This window comes from Aythya marila, assembly GCF_965140915.1.
Source record: "Aythya marila genome assembly, chromosome: 6".
Lineage (NCBI taxonomy): Eukaryota > Metazoa > Chordata > Aves > Anseriformes > Anatidae > Aythya > Aythya marila.
Window position 1 is genome coordinate 39,360,560 of NC_139047.1, and position 20,045 is coordinate 39,380,604.

At 34.7% G+C, this 20,045-nt stretch overlaps 1 protein-coding gene across 17 annotated transcripts in view; it reads right to left on the bottom strand.

Annotated features, from left to right (window-relative positions):
• BAZ2B (bromodomain adjacent to zinc finger domain 2B) overlaps nt 1-20,045 on the bottom strand; it is a 126,387-nt gene that overhangs the window by 17,512 nt on the left and 88,830 nt on the right. For 9 of the 17 annotated variants that reach the window (XM_082763194.1, XM_082763199.1, XM_082763187.1 and 6 more), the window contains 12 exons: nt 18,704-18,914; nt 13,269-13,361; nt 13,083-13,144; nt 11,691-11,756; nt 10,987-11,052; nt 10,294-10,338; nt 10,016-10,048; nt 8,754-8,819; nt 7,179-7,319; nt 6,093-6,347; nt 5,509-5,723; nt 4,020-4,094 (listed from right to left, as the gene is read on the bottom strand). In XM_082763194.1, coding sequence (XP_082619320.1) covers nt 4,020-4,094; nt 5,509-5,723; nt 6,093-6,347; nt 7,179-7,319; nt 8,754-8,819; nt 10,016-10,048; nt 10,294-10,338; nt 10,987-11,052; nt 11,691-11,756; nt 13,083-13,144; nt 13,269-13,361; nt 18,704-18,914 — 1,328 coding nt within the window. The remainder of the gene's footprint in view (nt 1-4,019; nt 4,095-5,508; nt 5,724-6,092; nt 6,348-7,178; nt 7,320-8,753; nt 8,820-10,015; nt 10,049-10,293; nt 10,339-10,986; nt 11,053-11,690; nt 11,757-13,082; nt 13,145-13,268; nt 13,362-18,703; nt 18,915-20,045) is intronic. The other 8 variants (XM_082763191.1, XM_082763198.1, XM_082763197.1 and 5 more) reach the window with 2 other exon arrangements.

Consider the following 20,045-nt stretch of genomic DNA (forward strand, 5'->3'; position numbering starts at 1 on the left):
TGAGTGTTGTAGAAGTACTGGCTTCTTAGTTGATGTACACTGACAAATGTATCAGCTTTCTAAAATGCTGATAAAACCATGCCAGCACTCAACAGCACAGATTTTAATGAAGCTGTCTCTGCTCAACTGATAGAAGCAGTTTTTAAAAAGACTGTTGGCAAGAAATCATCAAGGGGACTGCTATTTGCCTTAGAAATGTTTTGGATTTGTTTTTAACGTAGTGGCTTATCCACTGAAGAATTTATAAAGTTTTATGATTTTATTTTGCAATCAGTAATGGATTTTTAGCAACTTAGAATATTTTGGATAAAAAAAATATTGAAGCCTTCCAGTGACTTCGGAAGCAAGTACTATTTTTTCAGCTGTGGTGCAAAAAGCTTTAGTCTTACCAAATATCAACATTACTCAGTCTTCCACTGAATTATTTTATTGTATTTTAGAAAAAGATTTACTAGGGTAACTTCACACCATCAAATCATCTTCAACTGGACTGGAAATTCCTGCCTATGCACAGAAATAAGTTATCAAACAAAGCCACGTTGAATGCTGCGTGACTGAACAACTTTAGAGACAAATTAGATGAAGATAATCTGGGAAACAACTCAGTAAAAAAGCTGGCAGATGAGTTCAATGATCAACAAACACCCTCATTTATATACCTAAAAGAAATGAGAACAAGTGAAGAAGGCTACTTTCACTGAAAGCAAAAATAGAGATAAAATACTGGAAAGCACCAAAGTAAGCCTGCATGACACTACAAATAAAGATAGAAATGAATCAAAGATGTCCTCGTTTTATAGCAGTACAAGCTCCCAAGGCAGCTGTCTGCATCCAAAGTAGCACACAGGAAAAAATCAATGAGAACGTAACTTCAAATAATGTTCACAGTTGTCAAGAGGTGGCACAATTTTCCTCCTACTACCTAAAAATATGGCTGAAAGAGGAAAACCTTCATTCAGAGAACTCTTTCATCTTCAACTCTCACGTACAGACTAATAGGACTTCTGTAACCAATGAAGGAATTACTAAGTCCATTGGCCTATAGAGAAGAACTGGTGACCCACCAAATACTCAGATATGTGACTTGAGCCGACGCTTTCCTAATCTGTAATGTTTACTAGATCATGGAAATAAAATTCCCCTTTTGAAAGCCTCCCCCATAATTTTTGTACATGACATAATTATATTAACAAATAGCAAGGACAAAAAAAAAAGTATCACATTCTCTTAACACTGTTCATTTGGGGTCTCAAAAACTTAAAGTTTTCCAAATCAGAACTACCTCCTACCCAAATTCCAGGTGTAATTCCTACCCCTGTCTAACACTGCCTTTGGTTTACCCTTATTACTTACAACTGAGATGGCCTCATTGGAAAGAAATTAACTTACAAGGAGAATGCCATAACACTGGCATGTTAAAAACAGCATCGTTGTCGTAAAAAAACTTGTTCTGCAGTATTTCGAAGTTTTGTGAAGAAATTGGTATTATCTAATCCTTCAAGAAGCCACATTTCATTTTTATTGCCTCTTACATCAATCAAGCTACAAAAGAGATGTCAAGAAGACATGTAATGGAAAAGAAGACACTGAAGTTACAATTATCTAGTAGTAAAAACACCTGGTTCATCTCAGGAATATAGTCTTCTGACAGTAGCTGTGATACAAAATACAGATGACAAAGAAAGATGAATTGAACTGATGAGACATACCTTCACAAATATATTAGCATCAAGATTCACACCTAAATGTGAAGAGAATGCAATAGATGTGACCTCTCACTGACCATCAGCCCTGCAGAAAGTATAGTCTAGGCAGCTCAGAATTCAGTTTCTGAACATAAATAACCTAATTCTCAAGGAAATCTGTTCAATAGCCATAAGAAAAAAAACCAACAGTCTCTCTACCAGCTTTTTCCTTTTTGAAGCCTGGGATTCTAATGGGCTTTTTTTTGTTTTGTCTCACATCTTACCAACATAGCTTTTCAAATCTCCTCCCCACCCCCAATGCCCAGCATATCCAGTTGATAGACTAATCTGAACAACAGTAGGAGCATAAGTAAAAACATCCTTCTGACACAAGCAGAATGTCTTCTTGTCCCACTTGGATATACTTCAAGACAATCTGGACATCATGCTATGATGATTTATACAACACATATGCTCAAATCCAGTACCAGGCTGAGCTGAAATAAACTCCTTCCTCAGAATCCTTTATTCCATCACTACACACTTTCCACATATGAAGAGCTTTTGTTTTGACATTTGTGTGCATGTAAAAAGTGTACACGTATCTGTCAATCACATGACAAGTATTCGAGAGACCAGATATTCCTAAAACTGTTTGGGACTAGGATATTTAAAAACTAGCCTGAGCTCTAGAATGGATGGGGAAAATAACATACGTAAGAATTAAGCTTAGAAGCTGAAGAAAAACCAAACAGAAGGCTTAAACGAACAGGTTTCTTTTCAGAGAAGCTCCACAACAGTTGTAAGATTCTATGAAAATCACCAACTGACAGAAGAAGACAGCATTGTTTTTAACTGATCAGTGAAATTTCTTCTTAAAAGCTTCTGAGAGTTCATCAGAAAAAAAGTGAAAAATTCAAAGATTTTGAACAAAAGATGAGAGAGATGAGTCAAGTCCAGTGACTTCAAAGAAGCACAGGAAGAAAGTCTCAGAGTACTCCCATGATACTTACACTTTAAAGTAGGAAAAGCACTGGTGAAACTTCACATCCACACAGGAGAAGAAAACACAAGAAAAAGAGAAATGATTGTAGAAAGGAAGAGAGGCTTAGGGCTTCAGGGTATTATGCCCACTATTTGAAGGGGAAGGAAAGAAAGATCATGAGAGAAAAATGAAGATCCTAAATCTACAAGTACTTACAGTTTGATGGAGGGAGAGAAAGACTAAAGGAGTCCCTTAGGCGACAAGAACAGGCAAGGGTCCCATTCCACTAACAAATAATTGTCTACATTAGAACTTCAGCGACACTTTTTAAACTATATCTCCTAGAAGAAATACAGATGAAGACAGAAAAAGGTATTTGGACTGTCCTAAGGGATAAAATGTATTAACCCTATGCAGACTGGTAGCTACAGTATTAGTAGAGAGTTATTTTTACTGGTCTTATTTTTTCCTCTACCTCCCTCTTGTCCTTCTTCTTTACTTCTTCCTTCTTCCTTCGCAGATACATTAAAGGGAAAAAAGGGAGAAACAAGATTAAAAACACGAGTACCTAAAGCAAAGACTAAGACAGGATTCACCATTCCTGGTAAGAGGTAGAGATGACCAAGAAAAAAGAAAGAGGCTGGCTATGCATTTTTACCCCCTGTGATTCATGAAATTTATGCCTTCTAGCTTCCTGGTAGTTGAAGCCATTATGCTTGCTGTATGGAATTTTGTCTTGTAGGATGGGAAAACAGTGGGTATGATGCTGAACAGTCTTAAAATGTTCCAATTTTACCTTAAATGAAAATATTAAAATATCCCAATGTTGGCATGCTACAGACGATATCTAACTATAGGGAATGATGCAACATACACAAAATGGAAACATTAATATTATGTAATATAAATAGGCAAAATTTAATGGGTGACTGTTGTATGAAAACCATGTTTTCTTAAAATGCCTTTCAGAATGAACGTTACTAAGTATGGTAGGTCCAAAATAAACTTTGATAATGTCAATCACAATTATTTTTTTTTTGATTTATCAATCACTTTAAAAAAAAAAAATAATAATAAAAAAAATAACACAATATGGACTTGACTTAGTTCCAGTTATGAGGGACACTAACACTGTGAATCTCATGCTTCTTTAGTGTATGGTAAAAGACTGGTGCTGGGCCACTCTAAATTCACATCCATCTTAATTAGGAGCCTCAGTCCCTAATTTCTTGGAAAATCTGTAATTGCATTAGATAATTTTGTACTAAGAACCAATTGCCTATATAGTAGGATATCTGAATGAATGCAAAAAAGCAATGCATGGTAACATTTAAGGAAATGAAACTTACTTCCGAAGTTTGCCTTCAACCATCCATTTATCTCTCCTTAAGTTCGACATATAATCAATGTTTTTGTCAATTTCACTGTCAAAGACAAAATAATCCAAAGTAGTCAAGGAAACACCATAAACTCTGAGCTTACATATCTTTTTCCGACAGGCGTTTATGCAGATTCATTGTCTCAAAGAGCTACCTTGAAGAAATGCTTAAAGTACAAAATAATTTTAAATCTAGGAAGTTTCAATATTTGGAATTTCCATGCAGTGTACTACTATACATGAATCATGAAGTCTTTATTTAGATGTAAGCTTTCAGAAATATGTCATTCAAAATATTTGACATTTCTTTTCATAGTTCCCATTCAATGTGAAGCCTCCAGCTGTATGTACCACAAAGGATCTAGCCTTACACAGAATACAAAATTATCACAAATACATCTGTAGTATTCTCTCTAGGATCCATGTGATCTACAAGCTAACATCTATTTTCCAATACAGACATCGAAGAACAAAAGTAGTGGTTCAGTTCAGTCAACTATCTGGAAACCCACACCTGAGGAATTCCAGCATCAACAATTTAGCAGCTTATACTTGTTTCAATTATGAAAATAAAGCTGAACTTGTTTTTGAATGATTTTTATAAATCTGGTTTTACATTTCATCATCTGTAATATACATAAGTGAAACAATTCCTTGCTGTGATGAATTCAATTAATACATGTGAACTCTCTTGAAAAGTACTTACACAGCACTTGCTCTAGCCAATTCTCTTGCAATGTCACAGCTTTTTTTAAAACATGAAGCATCTCTTTCGTTGAGCAACCCTGGTTAACTATTGCAACACACTGTACCAAGATAGACAGAATTGGCAAGACACAAAAACGTACTCAATTTGGTCGTGGACTATCACAGTAAGCAAGCATATGGAGGTGAAGGTATCCCAAAGACTGGCATTTCCTAACTTTTTATTGCATGTTTCTGGATTTTTGAATGTTGTATATCACAGCTTTTTTTTAATTATAAAATGCTATTCATTACCAACAACAACTGAAGTATACACTTTCTTGAATTGCTACACCATGATAAATCAAGCCTGCTACTTCAGCTTAAAATTGACTTCAAGTATTGATGTATGAAAGTACTGAAATATTAAAAAAAAATTCAAAGGGAAAAGAGTACTACAGAAGATTTACAAAACACTTCTACACTGTTCCCCACAATACCTAGTAAATTTCTTTGTATTCAACCACATTTTTTACTCCCAGAATAGTGAATTTTACTTCAAGTCTTGAAAAAACAAAGCCAAAAAACTTGGCAGAAAATGGCTAATCTTCTGTAATATCGGAAGTACATAAAAACAAGCAGCAGTAACAATAGATTTCAGCTTTCATTTCGAGAACCTCAAGAAATCTCCTGTAACAAAGTGGCGTATACTGCATTTTTAAACTATAACAATTTACTAATTTTATTTTTATACATCTGTTTGAAAAACATCTTACCTGACCACACTTTTACTGCAAGCTAACTCATTGACAAGGAAAGCAAGAACTGCTGCTTTCTGAGCTGGAGTATGTGCCTGAAAAGCTTTTGTCTTCAAGCTCTCCGTAAGCTCAGTTTGCCCACAATGAGCCTCCATAAATATCTGCAGAATCTCAGATACGTTATCTCGATTTATGCCAACATTCAGTAAGTGCTCCCCAAGAATAGTCTTAGCCTAAAAATGAAGATATTTCAATTAATCACATTTGAAAATATTATTCTCACTGCAGACCATATTATTGTTTATAAAACAGTGATGTGATTTTGCTTGCTTTTTACCACAAGAACTTCAATTGGGATTTTTTTTAACTACTTAAATGTAAATCATGAATCAGTAACAAATTAGGATGTCTTCACCCTGTAAGTTTTTAAGAATAGAGATAATGCTAATATTAATGGCACAAGATAAATAAAAAATGCACGTTCCAACTGGACTCTTTTGTACACTATGCAGAATGCATTCATAAGTATAGTTTTTTTTTTTACTATGGATTTTTTTTTTTTTAATTTTTAGATTTTTTTTTTTTTTTTTTTTTTTTTTTACCTTGTATCCTGTAACAAGTCCTGGATCACAAACAGCTGCAGAGACAAGCTTTACAAGCAAGTCTTGTACTTCTCCCATGCTGTCCCCTATGTTTAGCAAACCCTCTTGAAGAATACTCAGAGAAGGGACTTCCGTATTCACATCAAAGCCAAGAACTTTACCAAAGTTACGCAAGAACTGCACTACCATGAGACAATCTGAAAATGTGCTTCCAGCAAGAACAAGGCCTGGAATGCGAGGCAGCTCTGGCAAAGGCTGAAAAGTTAGGAAAAATAATTAAAGATTCAGTAGTATATTTCAGAGGATAACTTTTTGTTACTAGCTAGGGAAATTGGCTGATACGATCACATGACTTACAGTATATTAACAATAGAAGGTGAAGGCAATAGAAGAGCTCCTCCCCACCCCATCCATAAATCATTACTATTTATAAACTCATCATTAACATTTAACTTTTTCACTTAGTATTAATTAGTCTGTGGCCTCCTATAATTACTTTTTGGCCAGGAGAGGTTCTCAGGCTGTATTCTGAGCCAAAGTACCATAAAAGGTGGCATAAAAATATTTCAGGGACACAGAAAGGGAAAATTCTCCAAAATTCTCTGGAAAAGATAGGCCTTGGTCTTGAGATAAGTACAGTCCTGAAGGACAAGAACTGAGAACACAGAAGCTTGGAAGAGTGAATTTTTAATGTTTTTTTTTTTTAATTTTTTTTTTTTTTTTTTGAATAATGGCTTAGAAGAGTTGCACATATGAGCAAAGCTCTATTTAGTGCCTACGTACTAAGAGAAAGTGCATGTTCCTGCTGTAAAAGCAACTGAAACTATGGCATTTTTATTAAAGCATTCATGCAAATTGTTTTTGGGAAGCAATCCACTTTTAAACAAAATGGTTTTAACTAAATATATCAATAACCACTTCACTGTTTCTCATATACTGTATTTATAGATTTTAAATACAGTTATCTTGTTATCTAGACCAAAACTTGAACGCTTGATGAGTGACTGCAAGAAAAATAGTTATTTTCACAACAGCAGAAGACAGAGACATGAGGCAAGAAAATACATTTTATGTTATTACAGTCACCTTCTGATCAGCTAAGCACATATCTTCGTTAGGCTTCTTTAGTTCCTTTGCCATTTCCAATTCCAATCTTCGTTGTTCTAGTTTACGTTCTTTATTTAATCTTTTTTCATCACGTTTTTCTTGCTTTAACCGTTCTTTCTCCTTCAATAGATTTAAAAGGGCAGAAAATAAAACCCGTGTATTATACTTACAGTGTAACAGTCTAAGAATTTGAAAAGTACTACTTATGTAATCGTAGTAATTACTACAGAAATTAAGGAACCTGCATTCAAGTAAAAGGAAGGCAGAAACTACACAAACAGAACAAAATCATTGAATAGCAAATCTAAGATCCACTTCGATTTCTTTTAGATTCCAATTTAGAATCTGCATACACTACTCTATTACATGGACACGTAAGAGTCAATATTTCTAATTTTGCCAGTATTGTAGAGGTACAACACACTGAAATATTTTCAGCCACAACAATGTGTGTGGAATATGGAATCAACAATTTTTTCACAACAGTTGTTTTAATTTAAATTCCACCCAGCTGTGTAAAAATTAGATCTACTCCTAGGTAGTGCTACTATGGAAAATGATCTTCATAATATTCAGCTCTTAGTAGCTTTATTTGCATGGTTATCAATATAATATGAAACATTATCTGGGCTATTACATTTTACACATTAACTTCTCAAGGATCAATTTCTCTATAGGACATTAAACTAAAAGACAGGTCAAGTAAAATTGCAGTTGCACAGGATATTTTCTCCCTTAAGTGACAAAATAAAAATCCTACTGAATATATGCATCTTTGTAATCATTCGGATGCTATGAATTATATGTTGCTTCCAAACAGCTGATTGGACAGCTCCTAGAACCTCTCCTGTTACAGTTAAGTGCACAGAACTCCTGATAAAAACAACTGGTGATAAATGCATGTTTAAAAACCATTTGTTGTTCATTGATCCTCAGTTAATTATAGGGAAAATGCTCATATACTCATGGTAGCTTGCTACCCTGTTTGCATAAATGAAGTGATTTTACCATTACATATTGCTACCCTGAAGTACATAGAACTCCAGAATAAGTAAAACCCTCATACTGTTAAGAGATGCATTCAAACCTCAAACATACGATGTGTTATCTCCATAACACCGAAGTCTTGGTCCTAAATTCTTACGAAAACCTTCTATTACATACATTTAAAGTGAAATGTTTCATGCGAGTAAAAAGTAAAAATTGGTTTTCCGTGAATGAGCAAAAGCTAAACTGATTGTTTATCTATACAGCATAAAGAGAATCTGAATGATAATTTTATTTTGCTCCATTTCACAGAAAGTCATTAACTCTGCTATTAGAACTAAAATAATTTTTATTACTCATATCAATTAGAGGAGGCAGGTGGCAAAAAACAACCTAGAACAAGAAGCAAAAATTTCTATCTTAGCATTAGATGAATGCATTTTGATGGGTTTGGATTAGGTTGTGCAGGTTCACACTACCAGCATCTCATAAATGGTCCTGATCTTCTACAGATGACTGCCGAATGAACAAATGAAAACTTCAAAGTTTCACTGGTTAATTACTCACTTCTGCTTTTTTACGTGCTTCCATGGCTTTCATAAGCATCATATGTTGTCTTCTCCTTTCTCGTTCCTATTGAAACAGATAGGATTAGAACAAAACTATTCCACATGTTAATATCAATAGAAAAGCTGAGTACAAGTTTAGCATTAATAGACAAGTCACAGTAAATACTAAATATAGAACAAGAATGGCCAAGTCTGTGCATGTTTTAGTTCAGGTTTAGAAAGCAAATACAAGAACAATCAAAAGCAAAAAAGGTAAAGCAATGAATATGGAGACAGTGTAAAAAAAAGAAGCATACAGATTTACTTATGGTCAGTTGTGATGCTCCTTCATAAGCTGGCAGAACAAAAAGCATAATGGTTGGCTGGAACAGGTCAGTTACCTTACATCTGCTATCAGGGAACTTGCAATTTACTTCTTCAATAGCCAATTCAATAGAAATTTTTAAACTAGTCATTTTGAACATTGTAAATATTAACATTTCTGTGATCGAGAAACAAATTAGTATGATGAATTTTCTCAACTCTAGATCAGTTTTAATCAAGCTAGTGCTGGCGCAGTGCATATACATACGCACTGACACTTGAATTTACTGATGCCTGTCTTCCAATAAGTTATGCCAATAACTTCAAATGCATTAAGGAGCTGTATTCTAGAGTGGTACGTGTGTTTTTTTCTGCCTTAAAAACTGTAGAATAAGTCTTGGCTCCAGTAAAAGCAAAAGGTATTTTACCATCTCATCCAATGAGAGTAGGATTACAGACTAATGTTTCACTGTATAATTATAATGTTATGTATTTACACTGACTGAAAGCTAATTTGCTCAGTACTTTACAGACTTGGGAGAGAAATGATCCTAACTTCTAAAAGCAGGTTAATTCAAATCATATTTAAAAACTTCTAGATCCACTCCCAGTGAATGGGACAAAGTTTAGAAAAAGTATCCATGTGACAACCTATTAATTTTTGCATTAATTAATCCCTGATCTTATACAGTTGTCCAATTTATGTTGGGACATCAGCAACACAGATTTCTGTTTAAAAACTCATTTACAGATTACCATGTTCAATTTATATACTTTTGAGATGTCTTTTTTTCCCTTAACAGACAAGACAAGCAGATGTATGCAATGCACTGTGCTGTAAAGCCATGCAGCAGTATGTAATATGACAGCAGCCAGTGCTACATTTTATGCATTGCTATGACAACCATATCACAACCAAATCACAATGCGGTGTTAGATGTACAAAAATAAACATACCCATACCATATCTAGTCTATGCCTCTCCAACTCCTGGTAGAAAGAGTTGGCACAACATTATGAAACAGAAATCACAAAGTCATAAAACCACTTTTAAATCCCCCAAAAGACCCCAATACCAAAGCAAAGCAACAAATCATAAGATGAAAGAAAAATTGTGCAGGAATCAAACCCAGGAATTTAAAAAGGGCATATTTTGAAGATTTTTCCCCCACATTACTTAAGTAGTAGTTCACAACTGGCATTCTGCCTGCTTGGTCAACCGAATGTATACCAACCTGGTGCTTGAGAAGAACAGCTTGCTGCCTTCGCATCTCTTTTTCCTTAAGCAAAACAACAGAAATGTATCTTATCAAACTGTACTTACTATGATGAACATATTTGCTATACTAGAATAGCACACTTTAATTAAGTTTTCTTAGTTTTATTTCCCCATAAACCAACCACAGAACAGTAATAGCATATATCAAAGCAAATCTACTGAGTTGGGAGTTCAATGTTAAAATAAAACACCAAAGCAGTAATAGAACTACTAATATGAACTACTTTTTTCCAGTGTCTGAAGAAGAGGTCCCTAGTCTCGTATACATCTAGCCTACACAGGAATATTAGCTGGGAAGCAACAAAGCATTTTAATAGTGTGCTTTAAAAAACATTGTGAATAACGCTATTGCAAAAGCATTTGAAGCTATGTAAACCAAGTGTCATGTAAGCAAAACTCCTGTTAATGGCACAAAAAAATAGTGTCTATGTCTATATATTCATGCATGCATGTATGAACGTTACTGTGTTTCTATATGACATAGGTGTAAAAAGGTCTGTATGTTACACATCTACAAAACATATGCACACTTAGATTTATTTTAATTCCATACCTATTCAGTTGAATACTCTTCCAAAAAATTGCTTTTCTGCATCAACACGTATTATGCATAACAACACAATTATTTTTCGAACTCATATAAACTAACCTTGATTCGCTTTTCAGCTTCCAATAATTTGGCATTTGCTGCTTCTTCCTTCTTTTTCTTTTTTGCCTGTGCATGCAGAATAGGTCACTCAACAGCAACATCACAACTTGAAAATAATCTGACTACAAATAAAGCTACACACCATAAAAGGCTGAAAATGACATCACATATTAAGTGTACATTTCAAGTAATCTCTTCCTCAATGTATGTCACATAGTCAATCCATTCACTTTGTCTTTATTTAAATTAAGACAGAATAACAAGTCCTATGCAAAATTGCTTCACTTGGATATTATAACCAAAATTAAATAAATAAATAAAATAACAAAACGATAAAATATAAATGGCAAAGAGATTAAAAAATTTGTATTTGCATGATAGGAAACTTGAATACCAGTGATCTATTCTTGCTGTTACACTAGCAACGTAGTACATTAGAACAGCATACTAGTATTGTATACTAGTTTATTATAGCTTATATATTCATAAAATTAGTATTTTAAAACTACTGCCTTTCATACAAAGTGGAACATATTGCTTTAGCATCCAAATATTGCAAAATTGTACTTGGAAATTTTGTAACTGTCTTAAGTCCATATTGTTAGAACTGCTGTATTTGGTAACATTCTTACTTCATGTGTGACTATTAAAGGACAACATTCTCACAAATGCAAACACGAAAATACTTGAGCCGTTATGTCTACCTCTAAAATTTGTTGAGCTCGAAGCTCTTTCTCCATTCTGATTTGCTGGATACGCTTAATTTTCTCCTACAGGGGAAGAAAGTTAATTCTGTTTCTTGAAAACAATATTAAGGAAAATTACTTCAGCAAAAAAAAGAGTGAGGTTATACACATATACTTTTTGTTATTGAGTCTCACAAGCATTACAGTCAATTGTTCCCTTACAGTAATGCACGTTTAGAATTTTTACTAGCATTAGAAGATGCCTGATATATCCCTGAAAAAACAGCGTTCACAGTTACGCATAAGTGTTTGTGTTTAGGAAGTCACAGTATTATTATTTTATTTCTTTAACAGTTTTAAGATTGCCAGATAATGACACTATAAGTAAACTAGCAGCGTTCAAATTCTAGCAGGCAATGGTGGAGCTATTCAGGAATGAATAGAAATGGGAGTTTAAACACAAAAAAAGGACAGTGATTTGATGTAATCTTCCTGAAGAAGAGATACAGGGGTCTGTCAAACCATCATTGTCTGCCTTAGTCTTTCAGTTGTGGCAACACGCAAATCTGAGTAATGTGAAACCCAAAGCACTTGATCTGTCAGCCAGTAACAGTCACCCACATGCAACCTGGTTAATGTATTCACAGTTAAGTGGACTTCAGTATCTTTACATTTTTAAAACATTCAGATACTTAATGATTAGTTTGGATGCCTTAATAACAAAAAAAAAAATTAAAAAGGAACTGACCCTACAGCCACAGACAATATGACATTATGTCTTTTTGAAAGCTTTCATATTCCCAACGTAAGTAACATCTCACTATTTTGTTAAAATTCTGTTGTTAAAATAATGAAAAGCCTGTTACCATAAGTAGCTTCATTTGGTAATGTTTATACAGGCACATTCTCACTTTTGGTAGAAGCATTTGCTATAACAATATTTGGCAACACCTGTACATATAAAAACATGTTAATTCATTGGCATACTGAGATATAACCCTTCACGCACAATCTAAAACCACTGAGAGAGAGCCAGAATCCATGAAGAAGCTAACTACACTCTTCTGGTATGTACAGAAACAGATATATTGCTGTTTGTTTTCACAGATGTAGTTAAAGGATGACCACATCACCACACTGGAGTAGCAGTTTCTGAATTTCTTACCAATATTGGCAAACAGCTACACGTATGCACAGCATAAATCAACACAGACAAATCTGGGATGTCCTGACAGCATGAACTGGCATGACAACAGAACTTACATTTTTCAATAATATACAGTGTGCTCTGTAGAACTAGATTTAAAACATTCACTTTGTAACAAGCATACTTAATTTACAAAATAATTTAAAAAACAAAACTTGGTAATTTAAAACAAGAAGGGCTTAATTAGCAATCACAAAGGTTACCTGCTGCTTCATTATCTTTATCTGCTCTTTTTGCTTTCTCTTTTCTTCAGCTGCCATAATAGCTATAAGAAAGGCAAATAAATAAATTAGTATCAGCAGAAAATAATGAAAAGCATACAACTTCACATCAACAGTTCTCAAACTAGTCTTCCAGCATGCACAAGTTTTCACAAGTCTGATACTTGCCTTGCTGTTTTTTTGCTTCTTTGGCAGCTCGAGCTTGTTCCTGCTTCTGGAGTTTTCTGAGTAGCTTTATTTGTGCTGCTTGTCTAGCTATTTCTGTTATAAAAAAAGGAATTGAGTTCATAAAAACAGTGCTGTCCATCAATAAAGATACAGCTCACATTTCCTCATGCTTGTCTGAGGTAAACAAACGGAGAAAACAGTCCATTTCTTGTGCACGTTTATCTTGAAAACATTCAACTACCAACTACTTTGGGATATTTCCAATATACATATAAACACAGACACAAGCACAGACACATTTTTATGCATATATAATATGTATGTATCAGAAGAACTGTGCATAGCTTCTACATTAAGAAGTGTTTTATTTTTGGAGGAGAAATGTCTCCATAAAGTGTGTGATAGTATCCCACTAATAATGATGCTTTGCTTAAAGCTAGATTTCTTCTTTCTTTTTAAAGCAGAATATATTTGTCTCAAAGTACCAGATCATCATATCATTCACAAAGCACAAAGTTACTCTTTTCCTTATTTTTTACTTCAAATAATCACCTAATCCTTCTTGAACAATGTAGCAGAAGCAGACTCAAATGGGACAGAGTATTCTTTAATCATAGCTACTAATTAGCTTTTGCTAATTACTAACTTCCTGACTCATTCTAATATTAGAAGTGAGAACAGTACGAAATTTGGGTGAACTGTGCATGGACCCAATGATGTAGACAGTTATAGGAAGAATTTTTCTGGAGGCTCAATTCAGCTTGCTATTCAAAGTACTGAGGCCCAATACCTCCCTTATAGAATTCTTCAAAATAGTGCTAGCTTCATGTCCAACGACCAAGAGGCAGGCAGACATATGGAATGCCCATGTGTAGATCAGACACTGTTGTAGACAATTAAGAGCAGTACAAATAGGTACACTACAACTGGGAAACTTTCAGGGCCAAGGGGAAACAATACATAAAAAGCAGCTAAACATGAACTGCAACAGAACTGGAAGCTAGAAATTTAACTTCTCCTATGTGAATTCTATGTAAATTCTAACTACAATCCATGGAAAAGCCAACAGAGTCTAAACTGGGACAATCCATGAGGAGGATGTAGTTAATGTGCAGCATGTCTTTGAAAAAGTAAAAACCAAAACCAAACAAACAAACCAAAAAAAAAAAAAAAAAGCAGAAGGTTAAAATCTACAAAAAAATGGCACAGCAAATTAGACCCACCTGCAATCCCATTCAACTGCTATGTGCTTTATTTAGGAAAAAAATTGAGTACTTCTAAATAAAGGCAAGAAAAAAAAAAGAGGAAGTGAAACCAGAATTCTTGGCATCAAATGATAATCTAGATGTAATGAACATCTCACGTACATGTTAGAATGTTCTTTAATAAGATATGGCGTTGATGGGAATTACAGGAATATCAGTTGACCAGCCTTCTATGTACAGTATAGTATCAAGACATATAACAAAAATATTAAAGGAAGAGATGCTTGTAATCCATTTGGTGGAACATTAAAAGAAGGTGTAAAAAGCAGTCTTCAAGTGTGCAATCTTAAAGTGAATAACCTCGAAGCATTTAGAGAACAAAAACCCTTTACTTATCTAGGTAAATAAGCACTGTGCCACGTTTCAAAAAGGAAAAAGGTAGTTCAATAAAAAAAGACACGTGGCTCTTCAGAAAAGGAGGCTGTCAAAAGAAAACAGTGAGCACTTAAAAATAATAATTTTGTTCAAATAAAAACAGGAAAGCCTATGACATTAAAATTAAGGACCATGTTAGAAGGGCTTGAAAAAAAAATTGAAGAGATCCTTGCATAGGGTGCCTGAACAGACAGTGAAAGATCTTTAGACATATCAAAACAGGAAGCCAGAAATGCAATCAGGGGACCTAATGACAGAGGGAGTGTAGTGACACAACAAGGGTTAACAATTGTAAATTAAAAAAGGGTAGGTTTAAATTAGATGTAAGGAAGAAATTCTTTACTATGAGGATGGTGAGGCACTCTGGGAGGTTGCCCAGAAAAGTTTTGGATGCCTCATCCCTGGATGTGTTTAAGGCCAGGCTGGACGGTGCTCTGGGAGACGGGTTGGAACTTTAAGGTCCTTTCCAACCCAAACCACTCTGTGATTCTATTATTTGATGAAACAGGAAGAAAAAATGGCTTAGCAAAGAATATTAGTGAAGTGTTCGTGCTAGTCTCTATGGCTGAAGATGTTGGGGATATTCCCCAACATAGTGTATCGTCTACAACAAACAGGACAGAAGAGCTAGATGAACTGGAGGTAAATAAGATGCTAACTTCACACCAGGATTGGACAGAGTAAGCTCAGAAATCTGAAGGAACACTAACTTGGAACCAGAGAGGCATTGGTCTGGATGTTTATTGCATTAATAACAGCCACTTTTCACCTGTTAATAGGACTAGTGACTCCCATCAACAAAACAGACTCTAGAGAAAGACTCTTAACATGCTCATCTGCTATTTCCATTTTCTATTCCTCTTGAGCTTGAGAGGCTTCACTGAGTACACTGTAAAACACCATCTGTTGAGACAGTCAGCATGGCTTCTATAGAGGGAAATTCTTCCCAATTTCAGAATTTTACAAACATGTCAGTAACAGGTTGATGAAGGGAATGTAATGGACAGAGCACATTTGAAATTTCAAAAAATCTTTGACAAGTTTCCAGGTCAAACATTTATAAATACAACTAAGCAGTTACATCACCAAAGAAAAGCTCTTTTACAGACCAAAAGCTCATCAAGTGGTTGCAGGCAAAAGGTAGGGATTACCAGTCACCTTTTGTCATAGAGAAAAGTTAGTGGAGGGTATCCTCAAGTATCAGTACAAGAACCACCTTTAATTAATATCTCTCTTCTTCAGTGACTTGTAAAGGGTACAGAAAAGTTAACCCCCAAATATGCAGATGATATTAAGCATTCTGGACAATCCAAGGCTGTGCTGACACCAGGGGACTATGGAAGAGCCCTGCAAAGAGGTAAGTAAAGGCAGCAGAGAAGCACCATCAAAGAAAAATGTAAGGTAAAACATCTAGAAAAATACAAAAATCAGACACAAAAGAAGATAAAAGGGATGGAACAACTATGTTCTGAGAAAAGAGTAAGAATACTTGGGCTCTTCAGTTTGGAGTGGACAAGATGAATGACAGAAAGAAACAAGGTTTGCGAAGTCATCAATATGGCAAAGGACACAAATTGGAGAACTGTTATTCTCCAAATCCCACAATCATAGAACTATGGAACACCACTAAAAGCCCAATACTTTTTTTTGAAAATTAGAAAAACTTCTTCATTGGTATTTATCAGACTCCAAAAACTTCTTGTCATAGGACGTTGTTAGAGCAAACATCAGGTTAAAAAGAGAGTGAAAAGGCTAATTCATGGGAAACAGTTTTATAAACAGAAAACAAAAGATTCAAGAAAACTTATACTAATATAATACTTCAGTATACCAGGGTGCATTTATGTGGGAATAATTGGACCAAGAAGCTATCAGGCTCGCATGCCTTCTCCCAGCAGTATCTCCCATTGACACTGCTGGAGAAAGAGCTCTGTGCTAATGAATCCCTGAAATGAGATACTAAGGCATTTCTTATACTCTCAGAAGAGGAACAAAAAGAAGCAAGATATATTTGAACATATGAAAACATCAAATACACATTCTGAATCTTATTTTATATATGGACCATATGCTTTTGTGTATTTTACTAAATGATCTAAATGCTGTGTGTGGTAGGAAAACAGACATGGGAGAGTATTCTCCTCCCCTCTCCCCCCCCCCCCCCCCCCCCCCGCCTTTGCAGTGATCAATATGGGGAAAAGGAAGATACTAAATGAAGCAAAACATCTTATGATCAGTGACTGAGACTTATCTTTTCCCACTAAGAAAAGACTTCTTTAAATAATATCCTGTACCTCCACAATAAACATACAGCCTCTCAGCAAATGTTGTGGTGCTTCAGCACTTGACACTTCACTTACAAATAGCTTCCCAATTCTCATGCTGGGCAAAGCATGGTGGTGACCTTAACACTCGGGTAGAACAGCTGCAAAACGCTTAAAAATACTTTGCGTGTCCTGAAAGCTGTTTTCTCTCTGTCCTTCTGTCTAAAGCATTACCATTGAATCTCTTAAACGTTTTCACACTGAACAGCACTCTTTGCAGACACAAACAAAAGAGATGCAAAGAACTGCACCAAGGAAATATTTGACGCACACACAAGGAAAACCTGCAAAATGCTAGATAGATACCCCAAAATGTGTTTACAGTAAGCAAATGAAAGAGCAGTTCTGAAGCCCAAGTTAAAACATCCCATCTCCTGGAGGTAAGAATTTTTCATTAGCTCCATTTGGAAAATATGATACAGTTACGGACTAAAGAATTGAAATTCAAAGGTCACATACCGGATGTTTATTTAAAATACGGCCTTCATACCCTTGATATCTAGTAGTATTCCCTAACATTGAAGTGCTACTGTATACATTAGTACTGTGAACATGTGACAGTATTCAACATTATGGGTCTTAAAATCTTGTCACTATCAATGATTTCACAAGAACAGTGTTTTCCCTGGGGCAGCCAAAAGCTTCATAGAAATGCTGACTTCAATGGTTCTAAATTTCAGATGTGGTAGAAGTAGCTCCAAAGTTTTATCCATCCAGATTGTTTGAATTTATATAGCATTGCCATTTTTTTAAAGCAACTTTTTTTTTTTCATTTTCAGTAAGGCAAAGGTGTGTTTTGTTTTGTTTTGTTTGTTTGTTTTTTTAAAAAGAGAAATCTACAAATGTAATTCCAAAAGCACAAACAAGCTAAGCTGATTTAAGTAAAAAAGATCAATTTATTAAAAAGTGTTGTCCCTAGAAAGGGCCTTTCTAGTTTCAATTTTTTTTTTTTTTTTTTAAATAAATCAGTGCTCTTGACAACGTAAATCATAACATTGTTCTCTGCCTAGTGAGACCAATTCTCTTTCATTCAGTCATAAACACCTTGTAGAGGCTGAGGGAAAAAATAGATTCTAAAGAGGGTGAAAAAGCTAATCAGTTTCAATTTCTTGTTCTAATGTTGTTTGAGCTGCTATCAGGATCACAGAGTTCTGATCAGTTTTGCCAATTTAAAGGAATATCAATAGCAACAAAAATACTGTATGTCTGCTTTTTTAATCTATATAACTCAATCTACGTAAACTACAGAATAAGCTCTTAGACATACACCTGTGCACACATGCTTCTTCCCTTGAGTCATACATATATTTACTGATCTTGAAACAGAAAAGGGCTTCAATGAAAACGCTTGACAAAGTTCCAAAGTAAGATGTACATTACTTCTCTTTAGAAAAACATTAATCCTCCATGTACATCAGTACATGTCCTTGTTTGTGAAAGCAGTAATATATTTCAGTAATATATTTCTTACCTTGAGCCTGTAGCTTTCTTAAAAGCTTTGCATCAGTGTTGTCTAGAAATTCAGTGCTACCAACATTTGGAGGTCGGCCTTTGCGTCGTCTCATTCTTGATTCCTCTCTCGAATGCTGTCTGTCTAGATTTGGTGGTCGTCCTCTACGCCCCTCCATAGCCCTGATACGGGGAATGACCTCCTCTTCCTTCAGAAGACACCACTGAACGCCCTTTTGATTGACACATTTCACAAACAGGTATTATAAACACAGATTAAAAAAAAAGAATAATAAGACATTTGAGAACATGAACGGTGCATGTGTTTTACATATATATTTACTAAAAACCTATATGTACATAGATATATACTCAAATGAAATATATATATACACAACATATAAGAGTTGTGATGGACTATTTGTGTAGTACAATGTTTCAATGGTGCACAGAAGCTATATATTGACAGCTTATCACTACAAAGCATTTGTTAACTGTACTAATATGCAAGATACTGAAGTCTATTCAGTGACATACAGAGTTACTACAAAGCAACCATGCCACTAATCTTTTAGTTTTAATGATTTCAGACAAAACCACTTAATACTCAACACATTTTAAAGCAGAAACACAGATTTTTCCTTATCACGTAAACTAAAAAATAACTTCACTGCTTTCACAGAAACCACTGCTCAATGTAAGTGAAAAAAAGTGTCAAGTTATGGGTCACTGTCTTCCAATTGTGTTTATAGTAATTCTGGCATACAGAAGCAGCAAATGCAGTGGTCTATTTTGAAATACTGCCTTTTGTTGTATATCTTTGTTTTGTAACAACTAAACTGAAAAGCCCCACGCTCATTTCTCATTTTAATCTTGAAGTTTTGTTTAGTACAATTTAGTTCTTCACCCCTCCCACAGAAGGGAATTAATTTCTGTGCCAACTTGTATTGAAAGAAATGAGAAGTTTGTAGCTTTTTACAATATATGTTAACTAAAAGCTACAGAAACTATATTCTTTAATTAAACAAAGCAACATCACAATGCATTGAAACCTTTCTTTCACTATTGTTACTATTTCTTAATGGAATCTCAAAAACAAATAATGAAATACTTTGGTAGAAATAGAGGTCATTTAACTGATGAGAAGTTTACCGTTTCTACTGAACAGAACAGTAGCTTAGCCAATCTGTTCCTGATTAAAGCTATTTGAAAATTGTAACATCTTATACAATATTCACAATCATTTGAAAACAATGGGGAAAAAATGGAAGCTACGAATCCTTTAGACTTCTCCGTAAGTTGACTTATAAATGTTCGTAAAGGATTTTGAAAACACCTGCTAGATCAAGAATAAAAGTTGGTAA